This window comes from Lissotriton vulgaris, chromosome 6 (genome assembly GCF_964263255.1).
Source record: "Lissotriton vulgaris chromosome 6, aLisVul1.2, whole genome shotgun sequence".
NCBI classification, from domain to species: Eukaryota; Metazoa; Chordata; class Amphibia; order Caudata; family Salamandridae; genus Lissotriton; species Lissotriton vulgaris.
In genome coordinates this window covers 1,669,690,220-1,669,713,216 of record NC_141694.1, presented here as the reverse complement: position 1 = coordinate 1,669,713,216, position 22,997 = coordinate 1,669,690,220, and the positions used below count along the sequence as shown (strand labels likewise).

The 22,997-nt window shown below is 49.2% G+C and overlaps 1 protein-coding gene across 1 annotated transcript in view; it reads left to right on the top strand.

Moving 5' to 3' along the window:
* The window catches only part of RD3 (RD3 regulator of GUCY2D), a 95,552-nt gene that overhangs the window by 66,864 nt on the left and 5,691 nt on the right, over positions 1 to 22,997 (top strand). Inside the window, exon 2 of the mRNA XM_086925456.1 lies at positions 20,554 to 20,883. Within this exon, the coding sequence (XP_086781582.1) occupies positions 20,564 to 20,883 (320 nt within the window). The 5' untranslated portion in view covers positions 20,554 to 20,563. The remainder of the gene's footprint in view (positions 1 to 20,553; positions 20,884 to 22,997) is intronic.

Below are 22,997 nucleotides of genomic sequence, written 5' to 3'. Positions count from 1 at the left end.
TGAATGGGAAGAAGCCGAAAGGCCGACTTGATGTCACACTTGGCCATCTCCGCCCCCCTCCCACACAACCGCACCAACCCAATGGCATCATCCACCGAAGCATACAACACCCTCGAGTCCTCCTCAGCAATGAAATCATTCACCGACCCGCCTTCCGGCCAGGACAAATGATGGATCAACCGGTACTCCCCCTGCTCCTTCTTGGGCACTACCCCCAACGGTGACACGATGAGATCCGCCAAGGGCCACTCCGAGAAAGGACCCGCAATCCTGCCCTCCGACACCTCCTTCTCCAATTTACACGCCACCACCCCCGGCAACTCCTTAGCTGACCGCAAGTTCTCAGCCCACCGCCTCTCCCTGGGCCCCTGATAGCCAATCCGAAATCCTTCCACAAACCCCCAGTACAGTCGCAACGCCGCCTCCTTATCAGGGTACCGGGAGAGCCATGGACCCATGGCCTCCACCTTAACCGGAGTACGGGCCCTTCGGCCCAGGCTGCCCCCTACCCTTGGCAAATTTCCACTGTTCTGACGGCGAAGCCAGGGTGAGGCACTGCGTGACCGGGTGGCGTCCCCCACACTTAGAACACTCATGCTTGAACTTACAGGAGGGGCGATTGCAGAAACCTCTGTTAAACCCCCAGCATGCTCCCGAAGCGACCGGCTTGTATTGCTGACCCGCCGACCCGGACCACACGGGCTGGGCCCCATGACCACTTGTGGCACCATGGCTACCCGCCCCAGATTGGGCGGGACGCTGCTGAAAAGACCGATACGTGACCGGGAGACCGCTGGCCGTATGAGTAGACGCCGCCGCCTGCGTCGAGGACATCCACTGGAGCCACAGCTCCTGATCCACATCCCCCCATGGCTTATCCGGGTTAACACTGACCCGAGCTCTGAACTCCTCGTCATAGCTCAACCAAGCGAAACCCCCGAAGTGCATCTGTGCCTTCCTTATCACGTCCATGTACTTAAACAAAGCGATAGCCCGATCCCCATGCTTCTCGCAATAGATACTCGCATAAATCAGAAAGGCAGAAGTCCAATTCTCCATAGTAACCGGAACCCTCGGCCGCCTAGTCAGCTCCCATTCCTCCTCCTTAGACCCCTCTTTCGCCTGGACCTCCCTGTGCAACAGCTTGAAAACATCCACATACTCATGTTTCCAAATCCTTGCCCTCGTCTTCTCCGACAAATGAGACCCCAGAGGCACACCCAGCCCCATGTATGGCAACTTCTTCCTCAGTTTCTCCACCCCGGTCACACCCTCCAGATCTTCCACCTTGTCTGTCTGCGCACCGGCCGTCGCGACCTGCTTGCCCCCAACAGCCTTCACCGGCTCCCCATCACCTAGGGCTCCAGCCCGCACAGACCCATCCCCCACCCCCACCGACCGGCAGGGCTTCTTCCTCCCCCCGCTCCCCCCATCCAGCCAGGCGTCCCACCAAGGGCCCTCACCTGACAAAGTTGCAGGAGCCCCACGCTCCTGTCGCCGTGCGTCCGCCGGCCTCGACATCCCGCTGTTGGCCCGACCGGCGCCATCTCGCGCCTCCTGAGAAGCACCAACCTTGGTAGCTGCCCCTTTAGCCCTGCACACTCGCTCAGGCTCACGCAACTCACCCTCTTCCAACTCATCCTCATCCTCCTCGTAATCCAACCATTCATCCTGGACATCCAGCGGCACAACCTCAGTCACGACTCGTTTAGCACCCTTCCCTTTCATACCAGGCGTAAATTCACACTCCAACAAGGTCGGTGCCCGCTCCCTCGGTGGAGGGCAGGCCGCCGCGGACCCCCCTGCATCTTCGTCCCGGCGTTTGGAGGCCGTTTTGCGCCCCGCCGGCCCACCCCGGCCTCTGCCAGCCGACCCTGCTGGCTTGACCCCCCCCCCCCCCGAGCCGTATGCGCTCGAGGAGGCCCCGGTGCCACCAGGTCTCTGATCCGTCAAGGCAGTCCCTGCAGACTCCACCCACACCCACTGGCCGCGTGCCCCAGGAGCCCCCCTACCACGGCCAACGGCCGACACCCCGCCTCGCCCTGATGCCTGGGCCCCATTGCCCACAGGCACCCCACCCAACTTCTCCTCCCGGGCGTCGCACAGGCGCTGCCACTCCCTTTCATACTCCTCAATGACCCGCCGCTGGTCCCTCGCCCTCTCCTCTTCTGTCATCCGGGCCCAACGTTCAAACATGTGTGTCTGCCCTGGCCCTCCCTTCCCGCTCCCGAGCCCGGGGGCCACAGCCCCACCCGCACCGTGTCCTGCCCCACCCCGCTGCTGTACCTTGGCGGGGCCCTTGCCCTTTGAACCCTGGGACTTCCCCCCTCCTTTACGCCCCCTGGACAGGTCGACCGGCTGCTCCTCAGCCGAGAAACTAGTCTCCCCCCCAGACTCCTCGCCCGACAGCAAGAGGGCAAAATCGCCCCCAGCCGCCACCTCCCACTCCTCAGGGTCCTCCCCCCCACTGCCAGCACCGCTCCCCCTGTACCCAGACACCTGCACTTGTTCAACCGTCCCCAGCTCGGGGCCCCCCGCCTCCTCAAACCCCTCCTGGACCAATTCCCCCGTAGCCCCAGCCTCAGCCGTGAGAACCAGACCGCCCCCTCCCGCCTTCGGAAGCTCCTGAACCTTTTTGGCCTTCCCCTTCTTGTTCCCTCCATCCCTTGACCCAGCAGGCTCATCCTTGCAGGCAGCTACCACAGCTGCCACCCCCGCCGACGCAGCCCTGGGCGTGCGGGTCATGCCCACCCAAGCCTGGTCCAACACCCCTGGCTGGAGGAGATCAGCCCTCCCAGCCCTGCCAAGAACTAACAAAGCAGCCCTAACTGCCTCTGCATCAGGAACAGCCATTGCGAAAAACGGGCCAAAAACACCCTCCGCGAGATGCGTGAGGATCGTCACCCGACCTAAACGTCCGCGAGATGCGTGACGTTTGGCACCCTGCGCTCGCCGCCCGGAGCTCCCGCTCCGAGAATGAATGAAAAGCGCTAAATCGCCCTCCGCCTAACCGCGCCGCGGAAACTGACCTGCACTGCACGTCGCCCTGGGACACCAGGGAAACGAACCCGTCCCAAATCACACACCGCCTAACTAAGTCACACACCGCCTAACACAAAACCTAACTTTCCCCTGAGGCACCGGGGACAGGAAAGGAAGTCGTTCCCTTCCTGTCCCCCTTAAATAACCTCCTATCTAACCCCTCCCACCCCTGACCTAAACCCCCTACCTCACATCCGCCCGCCGTGTCCTCGCGCGAATACCCCGGGGGAAGACTAGTCTGTCGACCTGCATTCCCCCGGGGGCCGCATTAAAAATGGCGTTTAACTCTAATCAGAAGAAAAACCTTGCACCCTGAGCCTCACAAAATGAATGACAGAAATAGTTAGCATTATGGTCATTATTTGCGCTGGCTGACGTGCATTACTGTCCTTCACTGCATAGATTACATTTAAGTACGGTTTACAACTGGGATCTACCGCACAAAGCACGTGGCAATGTTTCTGAGCACTTGCAAGTTGTAATCAGGATTGTAAATGGGAATTGTGAGGCGTGAACTCTAACAGCACCCCTTGGAACAACAGGTCAGCATGACCAGCAGCAGGAATCACGGCCTCTTCGTGGTCACGGAGGTTGCAGCAACACATTCATAGATTCCAGTTTGTGGCCCATATTGTAGTGTGTGAAATTTGAGAAACAAGGTTTTAGCAACTGGACGTATTATTGCTTACATCAGGAATCTGGATACAGCACCGTCAGTGTCTGGTTACATGACATAGGGCCATATGTATCAAGGTGCCAGTTAGCGATTCTGAAATCGCGATTTTTAAGAAATCGCTATTTCAGAATCGCTAATTGGTTTGTATGTAAGAAATCGCAGAACATTAGCGATTCCTTAAAAATCGCTAATTGTAGTGCGATCCCCCAATTGCGATTTTTTTTTTAAGCTAAAAAAATCGCAATTTTGCAGTGTAGTGGATTTGGAAGATGCAGGACACAGGAGACATGCCCAGCCAGGACACCCCCCTAGCAGCAGCAGGCAGAAAATCAGAGGAAGAGAAAACAAAAGTTTTCAGAAGCAGAGCTGGAAGTCTTCATACAGGAAATGGTTACAAGCCATGAGATGTTTTTTGGAAAAAAAATCTCTGAGGGTGCCTGAGACAAGGAAGAGGCGCATATGGGCAGACATCCAAGAAAAGGTGAATGCTGTTGAGGTGACACATAGGAGTGTGGAGGACCTGCGCAAGCGCTGGTACGACATGCGCCAGCGCTCCAAAGAGAAGGTGGCTACCAGGTTGGAGCAACCAAGGAAGACTGGTGAAGGGACCTCCACTGCCACAGACTCAACACCTTTGGAGGAACTTGTGAAGGAAACACTTCTTCCTGAGAGCGTAATGGGTTTGGCTGACCTGGACAGCTCCGACCCCCCAGGACCAGGACAAGGTAAGAGGCATGCCATCACACCCGTGACCCCTCCCCAACTACCCCAATGCACCCAACAGCGAGCCTGGGGCAAGATGAAAGTAGTAATCCAGTGCAGGTCCACAAACACACACTGCAAAGCATTCTGGGAGATGTAGTCACATGCACTTCACATTTGTACATTTACACCCAGCCAGTCCCCAAATGCATGTGCGCATCAGGAAAGTGAAAAACAAGATACATGTAATCCCAAGAAGTGAAATTTAATTATTGTCAAGTGGTAGTCAGAACAGAAATTAAATGTGTGCTTTTACGTCCACCGCATCTAATGCAAATCAGGCAACAGGCAGTGGGAGACATGGCAATTCCCCTACCAGACCAGCAGCTGTGCAGGAGGATGAAAGTGAGGACGAGGCTAGTCCAGTGAACCCTCCCAAGCGCCGAAGGAGGATTGTTGTGAGACCACTACTTCCTTTGGAGGACGAGGGCCAGGACACTGATGACGCTGCCCAAACCAATAACACACAGCCAGAACCACAACAGCGCCACAGTGCAGAGCCAATGTCAGATGTCCCAAAGAGGTGCAGGTCCCGTGCTGCCACAAGTGGTGTAGATCCAGGGGATGGGTCCGTGTTTGCCGGGCTTGAACTGAACATGTTGCAGGTACAGCGCCTGCAAGCAAAAAATATCAAGTCACTACAAAGGGAAGTCAGGGCAGGCTGCAGGAGCATGACATGTGCTATGGAGGCACTCTGTGGCGAACTCAGGGCTGACCGTGCAGCCAGTCGTAGGGAGATGCAGCGGCAGGACCTATACACACGTGTGGTAAACCGCCTGGCCTCTTCCAACAACATTCTTGCTAGACGCAGCATCTGCATGCAGCACGAGATGGCGCACAACAACCAGGATGTGGCAAGGGCCCTGCAAGGGCCCTGCTCTAAATCTCTACGGCTGTAGATGAGCTGCGCGCAATCCACACTACAGGGCCAGGAGTCCCAACTCCAACTGATGAGGATGCCCTATCAGTACGGAGCAGCGCCACCCCCCCCACCAACCACGTATAGGCGCCGTAGTGGACGTAACAGTAGGGTCACTGAAACAAGTGAAGGAGGCACTGTGCATCCCCAAACAGGAGCTTCCTCCCGCCAGCGCCGCTTGTAAGGACACGTACATGGGACCACCGGATGGGTGCAGCCAACCACTGCGCATGGACACTTGCCCATGAAGGGATACTTGCACTGTGCATTAACATGTGCAGGACATTATGAAGGACATTGTTTTTCACTCAGCCTGTGTGACGTTAACAATCCTGATGTTAAGGATTAAAAACACAGTCTGACAATTGTAATTTAGCATTGTCATTTTTTCTTACCTAAAAATAGTTGCGTGTAATCTCATCCCACCTCTGGCGCCCAGCAGCTGTACCAGCTAAACCGGCAGGCATGTGTCCTGGAGCTGGGCCCTCCACATCTGATGTGTCAGATTCACTGACCTCCACCGGTGTGCCTTTCCTGGTGGCGATGTTGTGCAAGATTAAGGGTTGTGCGGAGGGTTTGTTTGTTTTCAGAAGTACTATGGCGCTCAACAGGTAGTGGATGAGTTGAAAGCTATGTCTGTTTGGAGTCGGTGCAAATGGGTCCGAGAAAAACCCTAAACTCTGAGGAACAGGGATGTCGAGGAACCTTCCCTGTGGTTACTTGTAAACAGAAAGCCAATGCACACAACAATTCAATGTGATATCAGTCATCACCAATCCATGTTGAGAAAGAGATACCACGGATGTGTTCTTTTTGTGTTGTTTCTTTATTTTTTGCAGTATATTTTTTTATAACATGAAACCAGCTGACACGTGTTTCGTCAAGCAGGGTGTTAACCTGTGACTCTTCAGGGCTGTTAAAAGGGCATGGGGAACGTGGTCGGTGGAGCGGTGATAATTCCGACCCGGTCCTAATCGGGTTTAACGCAGGGCGTGGATTGAATTTTGTGGAAATGCGTCTTGGTCAGTCTTTGCAAACGATGAAAAACGGCGGGGTATTGCCGTAAGAGGAGTCAAAATTCTTGTGGGTCACATCTGGGGTTCAATGTCAGGCAGGTCCGGTATGGATACGGGTCTCGCCGGATATGGTGAAGACTGTATGTTCAGGGAATGGTAAGATTTACGATTCCTACGTACTCATTGTGGGATGGGGGGGATATTGCAACGTGCGTCCCATCAATGCATCCAATGACATGGGGAAATTGGGCAATTTGATAGAAGTCCTGTTTGGTCTGGTGCAGTGCCTGTGGGGTGCTTGGGAAGTAAATGTGGTGGGCATCCTCTGTACCATGGCATCAAGGAATGCATGGAAAAAGCGCGAAACAGCACTTTGCGAAACGCCTCCTGCTGTAGCTGTCACCCCCTGGAAACTGCCTGATGCCAAGAGGTGCAGGGAGCACAGGACCTGGATGTGGGTGGGGATGGATTGTGTCCTGCGTGTGGGGTGTTCAAGGAAGGGTTTGAGTTCCTCAATTAAGTCAAGGATAATCTCTTCATCCAGTCTGTAGTGTGTGTAGATGTCTTCTGTGCGCTGGAAGATGGAAATGCGCGCACGGAATATCCTCTCCTGGCGTCTCCTCCTCTGTGCAGCAGCTCTCAGTCGCAGCCTCCTCGCTATCACGTAAAGCCCAGACATTGTGGAAAAAGTCAGTTGCATTGTGGGCCTACTTTTATACTTTGCACCTGGTTACCACTTGGTGGTAATTGCAATTCTCTAAATTGCGATTTTCCAGAATTAGCAAATTGCGATTTTTTGATACACTTCATTGCGATTCCTTATTTTGCGATTACCCGATTCGCGAAATTCACAAACTTAGCTAATCGCAAAATAAAGAATCGCATGGAAAATCGCAGAATTCTGCCTCTCGCAACGTAAGGAATCGCTATTTTTGCGATTTCTTATTTTGCATTGAAAGTTGGCTACATACATTCCGAATAGCGAATTTTTATTCGCAAACACTGTTTTTTGCGATTCGCAGCGTTTGCGAGTAAAAATTAGCTTCATACATATGGCCCTTAATTCTTCCCTCTCCCCATCCTGGCCAAATAGGACTTAGAAAGATATTTCTGCCACCCTCCTTTATCTTGCTGTAACCTTAGGGCCTCTTTGCTTCGGTGTCTGAAGTTAAGGTCCGATAAAGTCAAATGAAACTTCTTTTTGATCCCTTTAGCGTGTGAAAAGCACCCACGAACCCCATGCCTTTCCCATCTCATGCAAGTCATCATCATTTCCCAATGGTCTATTTACTGGGTCTCTAACAGGTATACTAGGAGTTGCTGGTAGCTCACCTGCACACTGGAGATAGCTCGCTGAAGGACAGTCCAACATAATATGTACTTCGGGGGTATAGCCACATTGAAGAAGGCTACGCGACATATCTCCGGCGGGAAACACCGTTTACAACGCTGTTTTTATAACGAAGTACCATTACAACGCGGTTGTTACAACGACTGTGTTATTAGTACACAATACCTGTACATCGCAAGTCATTAGAACGACTTGCTGTAGGGGCCGCTACGGTATTGGATATGAAATCCAACACCTTTCCTGCTGTTGCGCAAACTGTCGTAGGAATAGTAAATAATACTATTCCTAAGTCCAGCGCGCCCACTACAGCAAGTCGTTGTAATGACTTGCGATGTAAGGGTATTGCATACTAACAATGCAGTAACTGTAACGACTGCGTTGTAATAGCATGCGATGTAACATGCTATATTCATCTCTGGCCTCTGTGAGTGTCAGCCAGCCAAACCAATGTTAAGGCCACACGCTTACACAACACACACTCTGACAGCTTGCGTAACTCTCCACATGACCACCGGTGTCCACTCTCAGTTTAGCAAATCAGCTAGCAACCCACACTCTGAATTATACAATGTGTGTGACAAAGACAAGATGCTCTTGAAGTGTTTTACCCAAAATGAAAGAGCAGATTTGATAGAAAGAGATGTACTTTGAAAAAGTGGAATGCTGATGTTTGAAAACCATATGATTGAAAAGCCAAAATATATTTAAAGCTGCTCTTTGAATGCTAATTCATGGTCCGTTTGGGGGATTTATAGCATGTGTGTAACTTGCGTAATTCGTATAGCGTAATCATGCAGAATAACTTACAAATTCCAGAAGATTGTGCTTCAATTAAGCAAGGAGAGTAATTCTGCATTTAGTGCTATTTCTTAGCGCAAAAATACCTCCTCATTTAAAATGGGCACAAGGATTCATTTTGCGCTTCGAAATAGTGCTAAATGCAATAGAACTTGAATAGACAGCACAAGCAGCCGCTTGCACTCGCTAAATGTGCTCTTGGGGTAGGATTTTTGCCCATCTTACTACCAGCATTATGCACAATTTCTTTAGCACAAAATGCACATTTGCGTCCAAAATGGACTTCAGGATGCCTTTTGGGCTAAGAAACCGCACTAAATGCAGCAGAACACGAATAGCAAGCGGTTATGCTTGCTAAATGTGCACTTGTGATAGGATTCCCACCCTCAAATTACTCCTAATTACACAAGGAGGAATAATTGCAGAATTGTCGGTAATTTCTCAGCAAAAAGTAACACTGAATTGCTAAAATTACTCCCTTTACTCAGGCGTAATTGAAATTCTTCCATACCTAATTTATAGCTCTTACTATTTTCTTTCTGCCAATGTGTGCTTGCTGCTGTGGCTATTTCATTAGTCATATGGAGAAATGTTATATTAATAAAGCTTTTTCCTGAAATTGCTATTGATATCTTCATCTTCTCCAGTATTGGGGTGTCTTTCATAGATTCACATGCTTGAATATTCCCCGTCGTCGAAGTGGGAGCCCCACGGTAAATAAAATAGCAATAAAACCAATAATACATGTATATAAAAATATAATTACATACATTCCAAAACCATAAATACTTATAAGTACCAAGGTTAGCATTAACACATAGGAATACATTAGAAGAAAAAGAACATCTTTATAGCATATCCATGTCATTATGTTAGTCCAAAGTACAGCCAATCAGGCGCAAGCTCCCCTCTAGAACCTTCTCCTCAGAGGCTGAGGCCCTCAGATTTTCTACCGCACGTCATGTGAAGGGAGTCTCCCTGAGCTCTGCTCAGTTCAACTTTTTTCTGGATTTCTACAGTTTTCTGGAATGTCTTCAAGTAAGAAGTCTTTGTTTCGACCATGTGCTTCTTGTGGGAAATTGCGGCTCTTCTCAGAGGACCCTCACAAGAAGTGTATTTACTGCCTCTATCCAGAGCATGAGGTAGGAAAATGTAAAATTTGCAGGACTTTCTCAACCAAGACCCTTAAGGACAGGGAAGGGCGTCTCCTCCTGTGGTTGCAGAGGTTGAAGGATAAGGATGAACCTCTTTCAGACGCAGAAAGCCGTGCACCAGGTGTGTCTAGAGCCACTTCTAAACGTAGCAGTGTGCAGGATTTGCCATCTCCTTTCCTAAAGAAGAGGAAACTTCAACTCCAGAAGGCTCCTGCTGTGTCTCCACCTCCTCCTGCTACGCCTACACCCCGAGATCTGACTCTCAGGCATCCACGGCTCCTTCTACGCATGTTTCCTCTAAAAAATGTGCTAAATCGTCAAATGGGAGTGTCGACTGTTTTTCCGACGATGAAATCTGCGTCTCCAGCTCTCTGACGATGACCGTGACGACGACTTGTGCCAGCGGCTCGTCGACGGCGGCTGCGTCGACGTCGTCTGTGTCGACGATGGTGTGTGTATGCTTCAAGTCTGTCTCGTCGACAATTCCAATCTCCTCGTCGACGTAAAAAAAGGGGAGTCTCGTCGACATCAAAATCTTCGTCGACGCTTGCTGTGAAGAGAGCCTCTTCGTCGACGGGTGCTCCGTCAACGGCTGCTTCGTCGACGGCGGCTCCGTTGATGGTGGCTTCGTCGACGGTGGCTTTGTCGACGACGGCTTAGTCGGCTGCGGCTTTGTCGACGGCTGTGGTCTTGCCGTTGATGGCTTCGTCGACAGTGGTTGTCTCGTCAACGGTGTTACTGTTGTCGACGTCTACTTTCGCATCATTGCCTTTGGTGCCACTTTCTTCATCCGGTTCTGGGGCTCCTGCTGTTGACCCTCTGCACCAACGTTGACATGTGCCTTTGGATCAACTACCGATTCCATGTCACTCTCAGCCTCCATCACCTCTTTTGCCACTGGTTCGGAACAGGACTCTGGTTCTGATGAAGAGGACGATGATAGATTCCGGGCAGCTCGAAGCCCTTCGGAGCTGGTCATTAAATGTCAGGACTATGACGATGAACAGGAAGATCCTTATTTCCATGAGGAGGAACCTTCTGTTCAGGTTCCGACAGCGCAAATACCGCTCTCCCTCATTTCTAATCTCCAATACATGCTAGAGGGTTATAATAGACGTTTTCCACCGTCTCATCAAGGGTCTCCTCAACCTAGGGTGCCTGCAACTACAGCAGCTCCTCCCTCTACTACACTGCCAAAGTCAACTTCGCCTTCTGCACCGTCTACAACTTCTCTTCAGGTCCATGCAACGGTTTGAGGATGATGACGTTCGCCCAGATCGGAAAGACTGCGGAATGGATGATGATGATGGGAACATGGCGGATTGGGAAGATTATCAGATCCAGACACCGTCTCCGCCTCCTGTGGATATAGCTGGTTTTCACCAAATTATGGAACGAGCAGCGCTGCGCTTTAAGCTTCCTATGGTTCTAAATAATGAGGACTGTTTTCTTTATGATTTTAAGAGTCAGCCTTTTAAACAGGTCCGGACAGTGCCTATAATTGACTTCATGTGGAACGAGGGTCAAGCTGAGGCAGGTGCCAAATTCTATTCCGGCACTTCTTCCTCGTTTGGAGAAGAAATATAGGGCGCCCCAGGGTTCTCCAGCTTGCCTGGTAGTGCAGCCTAAACCCGATTCCGTGATCACCCAGGCCGCACAGCGCCATTCCAGGAATCCGTCTTCTCCTATTACTGCTCCTCCTGACCGTGAGGGACATCGTCTTGACGCCATTGGACGGACATTTTCCACTATGGCTTCTACCACTGTGAAGGCTGCGAATTCTCTGGCCATTCTGGGGCGCTACGACCGCCAGATGTGGCCGGATATGTCTTCTTTTATCGAACTCATTCCTGAGCCCTCCAGAGAAGAGGCTCTCAAGATTCTTCAGGAGGGAGAGAGAGCGCGTCATCAGAGATTATCGACTGCTCTGTGGACATGGCGTATACTGGCTTTCGTCAGCTTGCGGGTGCAGCTGTTTTACATCGTCAAGGCTGGCTTCGTTCCACCTCTTTTCGCCAGGAGGTTCAGAAGAAAATCCTCGACATGCCTTATGATGGCGAATCGCTCTTTGGCCAGCATGTGGACGACGCGCTTCAAACCATCAAAAAGGACTCCGAGACGGCCCGTGCCCTAGGTACTTTGCAGTTTCGCAAGCAGCCTTTTCGTGGTGCGCACGGACGCGGCACCTCCTCTTCTTTTCGTGGCGGATCCAACCAGTACCGCTCCTATGGCCAAGGAAATCATAGATATTCCTCCCAGTCACAGCAATCCTATCGACAACAGTCTACCAAGTCTTATAGAGGAAAGTCTTCCTACAGAGGCTCCACTTCTAAGAAGCAATGACTTGTCTTCCCCGCTCAAAGTTGGAGGTCGAATCTCCCTCTTCTTTTCCAATTGGTCTTCAATCACCTCGGACAGTTGGGTGCTGGACATTGTATCATAAGGCCATGCTTTGGAGTTTGTCAAGTTCCCTCCAAACACTCCAACTGGTCCAACTCCGGCTCGCCTCAAGGAGCTCTTTCAACAAATTCGACTCATGATTCAGAAAGGTGCCATCGAAGTGGTGCCTAAGTCACAGAAGGGGATGGGATTCTATTCCCGGTTTTTCCTTGTCATCAAGAAGGCCGGCGAATGGCGTTTTATCCTCGACTTAAGAGCCCTGAACCTGAAGTGCCTATCCTTCCGCATGCTCACGCTCGCGGAAATTCTCCGCCTTCTCTCGAAGGACGACTTAATGACCCCCATTGATCTCCAAGATGCCTATTTCCATGTGCCGATACTTCCAAAACACTGGAAGTACTTGCGCTTCCGGGTAGGGCGTAGAGACTTTCAATTCAAGGTTTTGGCTTTCGGCCTTAGCTCCGCCCCTCGCGTCTTCACGAAAGTCCTGGCACCGGTGGTGGCATATCTACGTTTGTAGGGAATTCAAATCTTTCCATACCTGGACGACTGTCTCATCAAGTCGCAATCTCACCATCAGGCGTCTCTGGACACTCAATTCTGTCAGACTCTATTCCACTCCCTCAGTCTCTCCATCAGCACCGAGAAGTCTCAGGTCAATCCAGCTCCCTGCAGGACTTTTTTTATGCGTCACTCTGAATACTTCGCTGGCGAAGGCATTCGTGTCTCACGAGCGTCAGCAGCGGATTCTACACCTAGTGGCTCTCTTCTGTTCAAAAGGGTCCGTTTCACTTTGTGTATTGAAGTCCTTTCTTGGGATGGCGTCCTCCTGCATCTCCCTGATCCCAAATTGCAGACTCAATTGAGTCGACCTATTCAGGAGGAACTGGAGAAACAGTGGTGTCAGGTCACAGGCTGTTTCAACGATCTGGTCCTGGTGACCGCTCGGATGAAGTCCGCTCTTCAATGGTGAGCTCAACCGTCAAACATCGCTGCCGGTACTTCTTTCCTAACCATCGCTCCGGAGCTCGTCCTTACCACGGATGCCTCCCTGGAAGGCTGGGGCACACATCTTCAAGGGCGATCCATAAAGGGCAATTGGACCCTGTCTCAACGTTCCTGGCACATCAGCAGGCTGGAGCTAATGGCCATTTTCCTGGCGCTCAAGTCTTTGCATCTTCTACTCCAGGGAGAAACAGTGCTCATTTAAATCGACAATACCACCAGTATGCACTATGTGAACAAATGCGGCGGCACCAAGTCCCCGCTCCTTTCTCAGATGGCGCAGAGCATCTGGGACTGGGCACTCTGTCGCCAAATTATTCTGACAGCGGTTCACCTACCAGGCATCTCCAACATCCTAGCGGATTCCCTCAGCAGGTCCACCTCCTCGACCCACGAGTGGGAGTTGCATCAACCGACTCTGAACTTAATCTTTTGGCTCTTGGGTCGCCCGGACATGGATCTTTTTGCGAGCCCTGTGAACCGGAAATGCCACTCTTATGCAAGCTGGCTTCCCCATCAAGGGTCATGCGGGAATGCCCTTTTGATGGACTGGTGCAATCTATTCGCCTATGCTTTTCCAACGATTCCGCTGGTTACTCGAGTGTTGTGGAAAATGCGGAGACAGCCGTGCCACATTCTCCTGATCGCTCCCAGGTGGCCTCGACAAGCGTGGTTCTCAGAACTGCTGCTTCTCTTGCAGTGCGAACCCATCCTCCATCGTCCTCGAGTGGATCTCCTCACAATGGACAAGGGTCAGATCTGTCATCCGGACCCCTCCTCTCTCAAATTATCGGCCTGGAACCTGAGCACCTTGAATTTGCCCATTTAAATATTTTGCCAGCTTGGAGAGAAGTTCTTGCCAATGCGAGAGCTCCGTCCACAGTAAAGACTTACGAGCTAAAGTGGAAAAGGTTCGGTCACTGGTGTGCATCTGCCAACATCCATCACGTGCACTCCTCTCCTGCTCAGCTTCTGCCGTTCTTTCTGCAGTTGGCTCAATCAGGACTTTCCCACTCCACTTTGAAGGTCTTCCTAGCGGCAATATCTCGTTTTCGGCAGATGGGTCTTCCTCTCTCTACTCTTCCAGAGTCATTTGGCAGTTTTTCAAGGGGCTGTTCAGGATGTTCCCGCCCATTCGGCGTCCTCCTCCTACCTGGCATCTCAATGTCCGGTCACAGGCTGTTTCAACGATCTGGTCCTGGTGACCGCTCGGATGAAGTCCGCTCTTCAATGGTGAGCTCAACCGTCAAACATCGCTGCCGGTACTTCTTTCCTAACCATCGCTCCGGAGCTCGTCCTTACCACGGATGCCTCCCTGGAAGGCTGGGGCACACATCTTCAAGGGCGATCCATAAAGGGCAATTGGACCCTGTCTCAACGTTCCTGGCACATCAGCAGGCTGGAGCTAATGGCCATTTTCCTGGCGCTCAAGTCTTTGCATCTTCTACTCCAGGGAGAAACAGTGCTCATTTAAATCGACAATACCACCAGTATGCACTATGTGAACAAATGCGGCGGCACCAAGTCCCCGCTCCTTTCTCAGATGGCGCAGAGCATCTGGGACTGGGCACTCCGTCGCCAAATTACTCTGACAGCGGTTCACCTACCAGGCATCTCCAACATCCTAGCGGATTCCCTCAGCAGGTCCACCTCCTCGACCCACGAGTGGGAGTTGCATCAACCGACTCTGAACGTAATCTTTTGGCTCCTGGGTCGCCCAGACATGGATCTTTTTGCGAGCCCTGTGAACCGGAAATGCCACTCTTATGCAAGCTGGCTTCCCCATCAAGGGTCATGCGGGAATGCCCTTTTGATGGACTGGTGCAATCTATTCGCCTATGCTTTTTCAACGATTCCGCTGGTTACTCGAGTGTTGTGGAAAATGCGGAGACAGCCGTGCCACATTCTCCTGATCGCTCCCAGGTGGCCTCGACAAGCGTGGTTCTCAGAACTGCTGCTTTTCTTGCAGTGCGAACCCATCCTCCATCGTCCTCGAGTGGATCTCCTCACAATGGACAAGGGTCAGATCTGTCATCCGGACCCCTCCTCTCTCAAATTATCGGCCTGGAACCTGAGCACCTTGAATTTGCCCATTTAAATATTTTGCCAGCTTGTAGAGAAGTTCTTGCCAATGCGAGAGCTCCGTCCACAGTAAAGACTTACAAGCTAAAGTGGAAAAGGTTCTGTCACTGGTGTGCATCTGCCAACATCCATCATGTGCACTCCTCTCCTGCTCAGCTTCTGCCGTTCTTTCTGCAGTTGGCTCAATCAGGACTTTCCCACTCCACTTTGAAGGTCTTCCTAGCGGCAATATCTCGTTTTCGGCAGATGGGTCTTCCTCTCTCTACTCTTCCAGAGTCATTTGGCAGTTTTTCAAGGGGCTGTTCAGGATGTTCCCGCCCATTCGGCGTCCTCCTCCTACCTGGCATCTCAATGTTGTTTTGGCGCAATTGATGAAGGTGCCTTTTGAGCCAATCCACAAAGCGGATTTGAAATTTTTGACATGGAAGGGGGCCCTTCTTCTTGCTTTGACCTCCTCACGTCGCGTGAGTGATATCCACGCCTTTACCATTCAACCCCCTTTCCTTCAATTCAAATCAGACTGTGTTATACTTCGCACCAACCCGGCATTCATGCATAACTAAGGTGCCAACTGATTTTCACCTCCATGAACCAGTGTTCTTAAAGTCTTTTTTCGCTAATCCCCAATCTCCGGCGGAGCAACGTTTGCATTCATTGGAGGTTAAAAGATGCCTTAAATTCTACATCGACAGGACAGCGCCTCGTAGGTCTGATCAACTGTTCTTTGCTTACGAATGCATGCGCAAGGGGCGTGCTGTTACCAAGCCAACTGTTGCACGTTGGATTTCCTCAACAATTTTCTTCTGTCATCAGAAGGCCGGCAAACCTCTTCAATCTACAGTGAGAGCTCATTCCACCAGGGCGATGTCATCCTCTACTGCCCTGTCGAGCAGCCACGTGGTCCAGCAGGCACACTTTCACGAAGCACTACTGCCTCGGGACGATCAACAAAGCTGATACAGCAGTGGGCCAAGCGGTGCTTCTCAATCCTTTTAAATAAGGTGAGCCTCTTTCCTTCACTCCGCCTGTATGGTTTTTACTATTATCTGTCTGGCAGCTTTGTCATTTCATTGCATTTTCAGGCTAATGTACTGCTATTTTGCCTTGCGGCCAGCTATTACTGCTCACTATTCTATTCAAGCATGTGAATCTATGAAAGACACCCCAATACTGGAGAAGAACAATTGTTACTTACCTGTAAACTGTGGTTCTCCAGTATTGGTGTCTTTCATAGATTCACATGCGACCCACCCACCTCCCCTGAGGCTCTCTTCTCCTTCTAGACTGTTTTGTCACTTTTTTGCTACGAAAATCTGAGGGCCTCAGCCTCTGAGGAGAAGGTTCTAGAGGGGTGCTTTCGCCTGATTGGCTGTACTTTGGACTAACATAATGACATGGATATGCTATAAAGATGTTCTTTTTCTTCTAATGTATTCCTATGTGTTAATGCTAACCTTGGTACTGATAAGTATTTATGGTTTTGGAATGTATGTAATTATGTTTTTATATACCTGTATTATTGGTTTTATTGCTGTTTTTTATTTACCGTGGGGCTCTCACTTCGACGACGGGTAATATTCAAGCATGTGAATCTATGAAAGACCCCAATACTGGAGAACCAGTAAGGTAAGTAACAATTGTTTTCATGCATTGAGGTGGTCGGTGATCTATCACAATATCAAGTGTTAAATATTGTCCTGTCAAAATTTTGCATCTGAATATTAACAATCACAACATCATAAAGGTGAATGAAGTTTTATTTACATTCTTTTTTTTAAAAGTATTTTTATTGAATTGAACAATAATAAATCGCATACAAATTTAAAAGATGTTTGGCATATTTCATCATACATTACAGTCATCCGGGTGGTACCATCAGTGCGATCAGGGTGGGTTAAGATGTCGCCTTTCTGTACGTTGCAGTTCTAATTCCATTGATGGGGACACACATAAATCACCTTGATGCGCATTCCATTAGTTTTATTTACATTCTTAACTTTACATCTATTCGTCTTCAAGATAGATCTATAGCTTAGAGCTCATTGCATCCAATCCACACACACATATGCGCCACAAATAACAATTTCCCAAGTCACCACAACCCCTTAAGCACCCTCAGGTACATCCTACCCAGCACCACATACAAGCCCTAGTCAAAAGACTACATTGCACTTTATTCCCACACTTCCCCTCTACAGTTTGTTTCTGTTATCAGTCAAAACCTAAACCTGCTTATTATTAAAATTATTCATTTTCGCCAACTAAAATCACTGAAACAACATTTGTGTTTCACCCATTCAAGTAAAATGTACTTACTCTCTCTCCACAACCATCTAAATTGTGGGCAATGCTCTTCTCTTTGCAGATAAGTCTGAATCCTGCTTTGTTGCCTACTTGTCATCAGGCTTGTCACTTATGATCATCAATTCTCATCAATATCCTTTCTGTTAAAGCATGGGTATCACCTAGACCATACTTTTTTGTTTTATGTCCTGCCTCTCATTTCTCTCACAGTCATTAATATCATCACTTTAAAACCTTAACAGCTACCATGTGGTTCCAGCATCTCTCCTACGATATTCAGCTTGTTATGGTACCACTTGGAACACAAAATTCAATTATCAAAACAATATTCACCAACATGTCAGTGACATATAGCTCTCTCTAAAAGTCTCCAAAGTCAATCAATCAATCTGTCATTTGTTGAGCATGGCAAATCGCCTGTGAGGGCCTCGATGCATGGGGGCTCTTTGCTGCTGCGTGGAGGTGGTTACTCAAACACCTAAGGTCTTTAGGTCTCATATCAATTTGTTGGAGTGATGGTGCAGTCGTGAGGTCCAGGGGGAGGTTGTTCCAGGCTTTGGCTGCCAGGTACAAGAATGAGCATCCTCTAGGCTCGGCGGATGCATGGGGTGTCTGCAATGGAGAGGGAGGCTCATTGGAGGAGTCTGGATGGCTGGTGAAAGGTTAGGCATTTGTTGATGTATGCTGGTCCTTAGTGGTGCAGAGCCTTGTAAGCATGGGTCAACAGCTTGAAATACATCAACCACTGAACCAGTATTCCTTCATGATCCATACATGGATGTAAAACACAAACCTGATACTAACGCCAACCAAGGCGAATATTACTAGCTTGGTTGGATTTAGGGTCAAATGCGGGTGATGTGATATTAAAGTAGGCCTGTCTCGTGAACGTCTGAACAGAGACCAATGCAATGAGGGCTATCAGAACCTGTTAATGAGTACCATATAGTGAACAACTGCAGAAATGATGCTTCATCAGTTTAGTTTCTCACCTTTATCCTGCCTCTTTCTGCTCATTTGTCAACTTTATTTTGCCTCTTTCTGCTAGTTTCTGTCCTATATGCAGCCTCTTTCTGTTCGTTTTGAACCTTTTTTGCATTTCTGCTCGTATCTGACCTTAATTCTGTCTTTCTGCTCATTTCTGACCTATATTTTGCCTCTATCTGCTTGTTTCTGATCTGTTTTGCCTCTTCATGCTCATTGCTGTCCTTTATTCTGCCTCTTTCTGCTAATTTCTGACATTTATTCTTCCTATTTCTGCTCATTTCTCTTCATTATCGTGTCTCTTTCTGCTCATTGCTGACCGTTGTCTGTCTCTTTCTGCTCGTTTCTCACATTTATCAAGCCTCTAACTGCTCATTGCTGACCTTTAATCTGCCTCTTTCTGCTTGTTTCTCACCTTTATCATGCCTCTAACTTCTCATTGCTGACCTTTAATCAGCCTCTTTCTGCCTGTTTCTCACCTTTATCTTGGCCCTTTCTGCTCATTGCTGAGCTTTATTCTGCTGTTTCTGCTGTTTCTCACATTTATCATGCCCGTGTCTGCTCGTTGGTGACCTTAATTCAGCCTCTTTCTGCTCCCTTCTGTCCGTCTCCGCAGGACCTCGGGCGCATCTTAAGGTCCCACCAGTCCGGGCTAACTCCCGGTCTACTCCGGGAGCTGGCATTGCCACTGCATGCAGAGAGTTGCTGTGAATGCAGCACCCTCTGTGCAGGAGCAATACTTTCATCTCTTTCCCCGCCCGGATTTCTGCTGGCAGGGAAAGAGATGAAAACTCCACTTCAAATCTTGTATTTGGGCCTGGGGAGGTGGTGGGAGCCCCGGGGTTGGGGGTCCCTCTTTTTAATGTTAATTGTAGCCCTGGGGAAGTGGTGGTCCTTGGGGCTGGGGGGCAGACGGTGGAGGGGTCTGCGTGGACCTTGTGTTTAATGTACCAAAAACCCAGGGGAAGTGGTAGTCCTCAGGGCTTGGGGTGGGTCTGCACACCCCCCCCAATTAATTTTATATAAAGCTCCAGGTAGTGCGTAGTCCTTGGGTCCCAAGGGAGAGCCACGCAGCCCCCTTGATTAAAGTAAACATAAGTCGTGGGAAGGTGGTGGTTCCCAGGGCATAAAAATACCCATGGAGGGCGGGCCACAGGCACCCCCCTCCTTTAGTTTAATAACTTGGCATGCCCCTAGTACCTGGCCCACTCGGGGCTTAATTAAAAAAAACTGGGAGACCGTGCTTGTTTGTAAGGCAATATTTTTCTTTTTTAATGGGACCAAGGCTTAGGGGTCATGTTATTCCTACCCTGCCTCCTTTTAAAAAAAAAAAATTATAATTTTACTTTTTTGGTTTTTTGGGACTCGACTGAAGCAGAGTTCCAAGATGACTGCCAGCGCTTCCTGGTTGAAGTGTTGGCAGCCAATCAGAGCTTGCAGAGCTCTGCACGAGCTTGTTATTATTCGCCAATTAGCAATGCAATGATCGTAGATATACAAATTTGAATTTCCTTTAATATCTCACAAACTACTGTAAAGAGTTACACCAAATAACAAAAAGCATAATCTGCGGACTAAAGCTAGCTTTCTGTGAAATTTGGTGTAATTCCGTTCAGCTGTTTGGGCTAGAGAGTCTTTGTGAATTAACATGGGAAATGCACTTTTTTTGGCCCCCGCTTAACAAATCATCTTGAAACTTTCCATGCACAACTGGAATCACTGGTGCACATTTTTTGGAAAAGTTTGCGAAGATTAGTGAAACTGTACCAAAGTTACAGGCAAGTCAAAAAAAGCGCTTTTCCTTTGGAAACATTGGGACAGATATACAAGCCCCTTGCTCCACATTTGCGTACTTTTTAACATGGGAAAAGTATCGCAAGGGGCTTGTAAATCTGCCCCATGGTCCTATGGACAACCGCCAGTAGGATGGATGGATATAAATATATTATTCCATGTGTGGCAATGTCCATTTTATTTTTCCCACCGGCAGCCTAATCCCACATTGATGCATGTTTCAGCATGCAAAAGATAACGGTGTTCTTATGTCTCTATTGCTCTAGGGATCTGCAGATGATGTCCCTTGCCTCCTGGTTCAGATGGAATGACTCCTGGTTTAGATGGAATGACTCACAATGTAGAATTTCTCAGCGGAGCCCAGTGGATATGGTGATGGAGACCCTGATGATGGAACTGAACTGGCAACTTGAGCAGGCAGAGAAGCAGCAGCGAGAAAGAGAAAATGAGTACCGCAAGATAAAGACAGGGGTGGACTACAGTTGGTTGGTCAGCCTTCCAAAGCACAGCTATGAGATCAATCCGGGGGAAAGGTTACAGCTGGAAGATATGTGTGCAAAGATTCACCCGTCTTATTGTGGACCTGTTATTCTCAGGTAAGGTGAGTGGTTTGGGGCAAGGGAATATATGCTTGCACTTTACGATTGAATAAGCAAGAGGTCAATACTTCACTCAGTGCAAATGACTGACATTGTCTTGACCAGGTCATCAGAAGGAGACTCAAACTTGGCTGGGAATAAGAATGACATCTTCACTCAAAAAGACCATGGTGGCTGGTGGCTTGGAGGCCCTTTCCACTGATCAAGATCTTTCAGATGTTCATAGAGTAGATGTAGAGGAGTTTCTACTGTGGCCCAATTCATTCAATTGTGTCATCCGATACCACAGATTACAGAGAACAGAATACAAGGCTGGGAACGGTGTGTGCCTGACAGTTTTCTAAAACATTAGAACATTAATGATAGATCACCATGTTACTATGTATTTATTTATTTGTTTATTTTATTTGGAGGTTTTCTATAGCACTAGCCAGACCCGAGGGTATCAGAGCGCTTTACAAGATGAAGAAGAGGAGACAAAATACAGAACAGTATCAGGAATAACAAATATAGAAGAGTTCAAATTTTAGAGTTCTGCTGAGAGTCAAAGGTGTGTCAATGAGGTAGAGAAATTGAGGGATCATAGTCAAAGCCATGAGGTAGAGGGGTCAAGAGGTAGTCTCAGGGCCAAGAGGAGAGAATTCTTGTGCTGTAATTTTCTCTTAGCGGTGCCGACCCAGTGGTTGAGAGTTCGGGGAGAGAGTATGGGGTATGTAGTGGTTGAGCGATGTCTGATGGCTGCCCAGTGGGGGGCGCGATGTCAGGTAACTGCCTGGAGGAGGCAGGAGCGTCACGTGATTGCGTTCCGGAAGACGTGGTTGAGGTAAAGGGTTTTTAGGAGGCTTTTGAATTTTGGAAAGGAGGGGGTGGTTCTGATGTCGACTGGGATGGCGTTCCAGGTTTTTGGAGCGTTTCCTGCAAAAGAGCGGGCTGCAGTCTTTTGTTTCCGCGTTTTCAGGGGAATGAGTAAGAAGGAGTTGGAACTCCTGAGACTTCTTGATTGACCCGCTTTCTTGAGTTTGGCGGCAAGGTATTCCGGTTTCCCTGTGTGCAGGGCTTTGTGTGTGAGGCAGACGTTCTGAAGCTGGCCCACATTTCCACTGGGAGCCATTTTAGATCTCTGAGTGCGGGAGATATGTGGTCAAATCTTTTTATTACAGTGACCATTCTGGCAGCTGCATTGAGGGTGGTTTTGAGTGGGGCTAGGTGGGAGCGAGCTGAGGACTGCGTTCCCATAGTCCAGTCTGGACAACACCAGGGATTGGGTGGCTTGTTTGAGGTTGGTAGGAGGGAAGTGGGGTTAGATTTTGTTGAAGAGTTTCAGATTGAGGAAAGCGCTCTTGATGCGATTAGTCATGGATAGTTTGTGGTCCAGGATGATTCCCAGTGATTTGACCGAGGTTGCAAGGGTGAGATTTCCATTGAGGGCATCGATAGCTTTCAGCCAATCAATGATTTGTGGGTTTTCTTCCTTGTTGGAGAAGAGGAGGATCTCAGTTTTTCCTTGATTGAGTTTGAGTTGGTTCGTTGATAGCCATTCTTGGACTTCTCTGAGAGTATTGTTGAGTCTTCGGATGTCGTTAAAGGAGGAGGTTTCTAAGTAGATTTGGGTGTCATCAGCATATAGATGAAAAGAGATGTTCACTTTTTTCAGAATGGAGGTGAGGGGTTCCATATATATGTTGAACAGTTGAGGAGAGAGATTGGATCCTTGAGGGACACCTCTGTTCACGGGGAGGAGATCGGAGGAAAAGGATTTGATTTTAACTCTTTGGGAGCGGTTTTGGAAGAAGGAGGAGAACCATTTGAGGACCACTTCGTCTGCACCTACCCGCTTTTTGAGGGCTTTGATGAGAAGACTATGGTCTACAGTGTCAAAGGCTGCTGACAAGTCTAAGAGGATGAGTAGACAGCAGTGGTCTGAGTCAAGGGAGTTGAAGATGTCGTCCATGATGTTGAGCATTGCAGTTTCGGTACTGTAGCCTTTTCTAAAGCCTGATTGGTGATGGTCTAGCAAATTGATATTGTCAATGTGATTGTTCAGTTGACGGAGAACACATTTTTCTAGAATTTTGGCAAGGAAGGGGAGGTTGGAGACAGATCTGAAATTA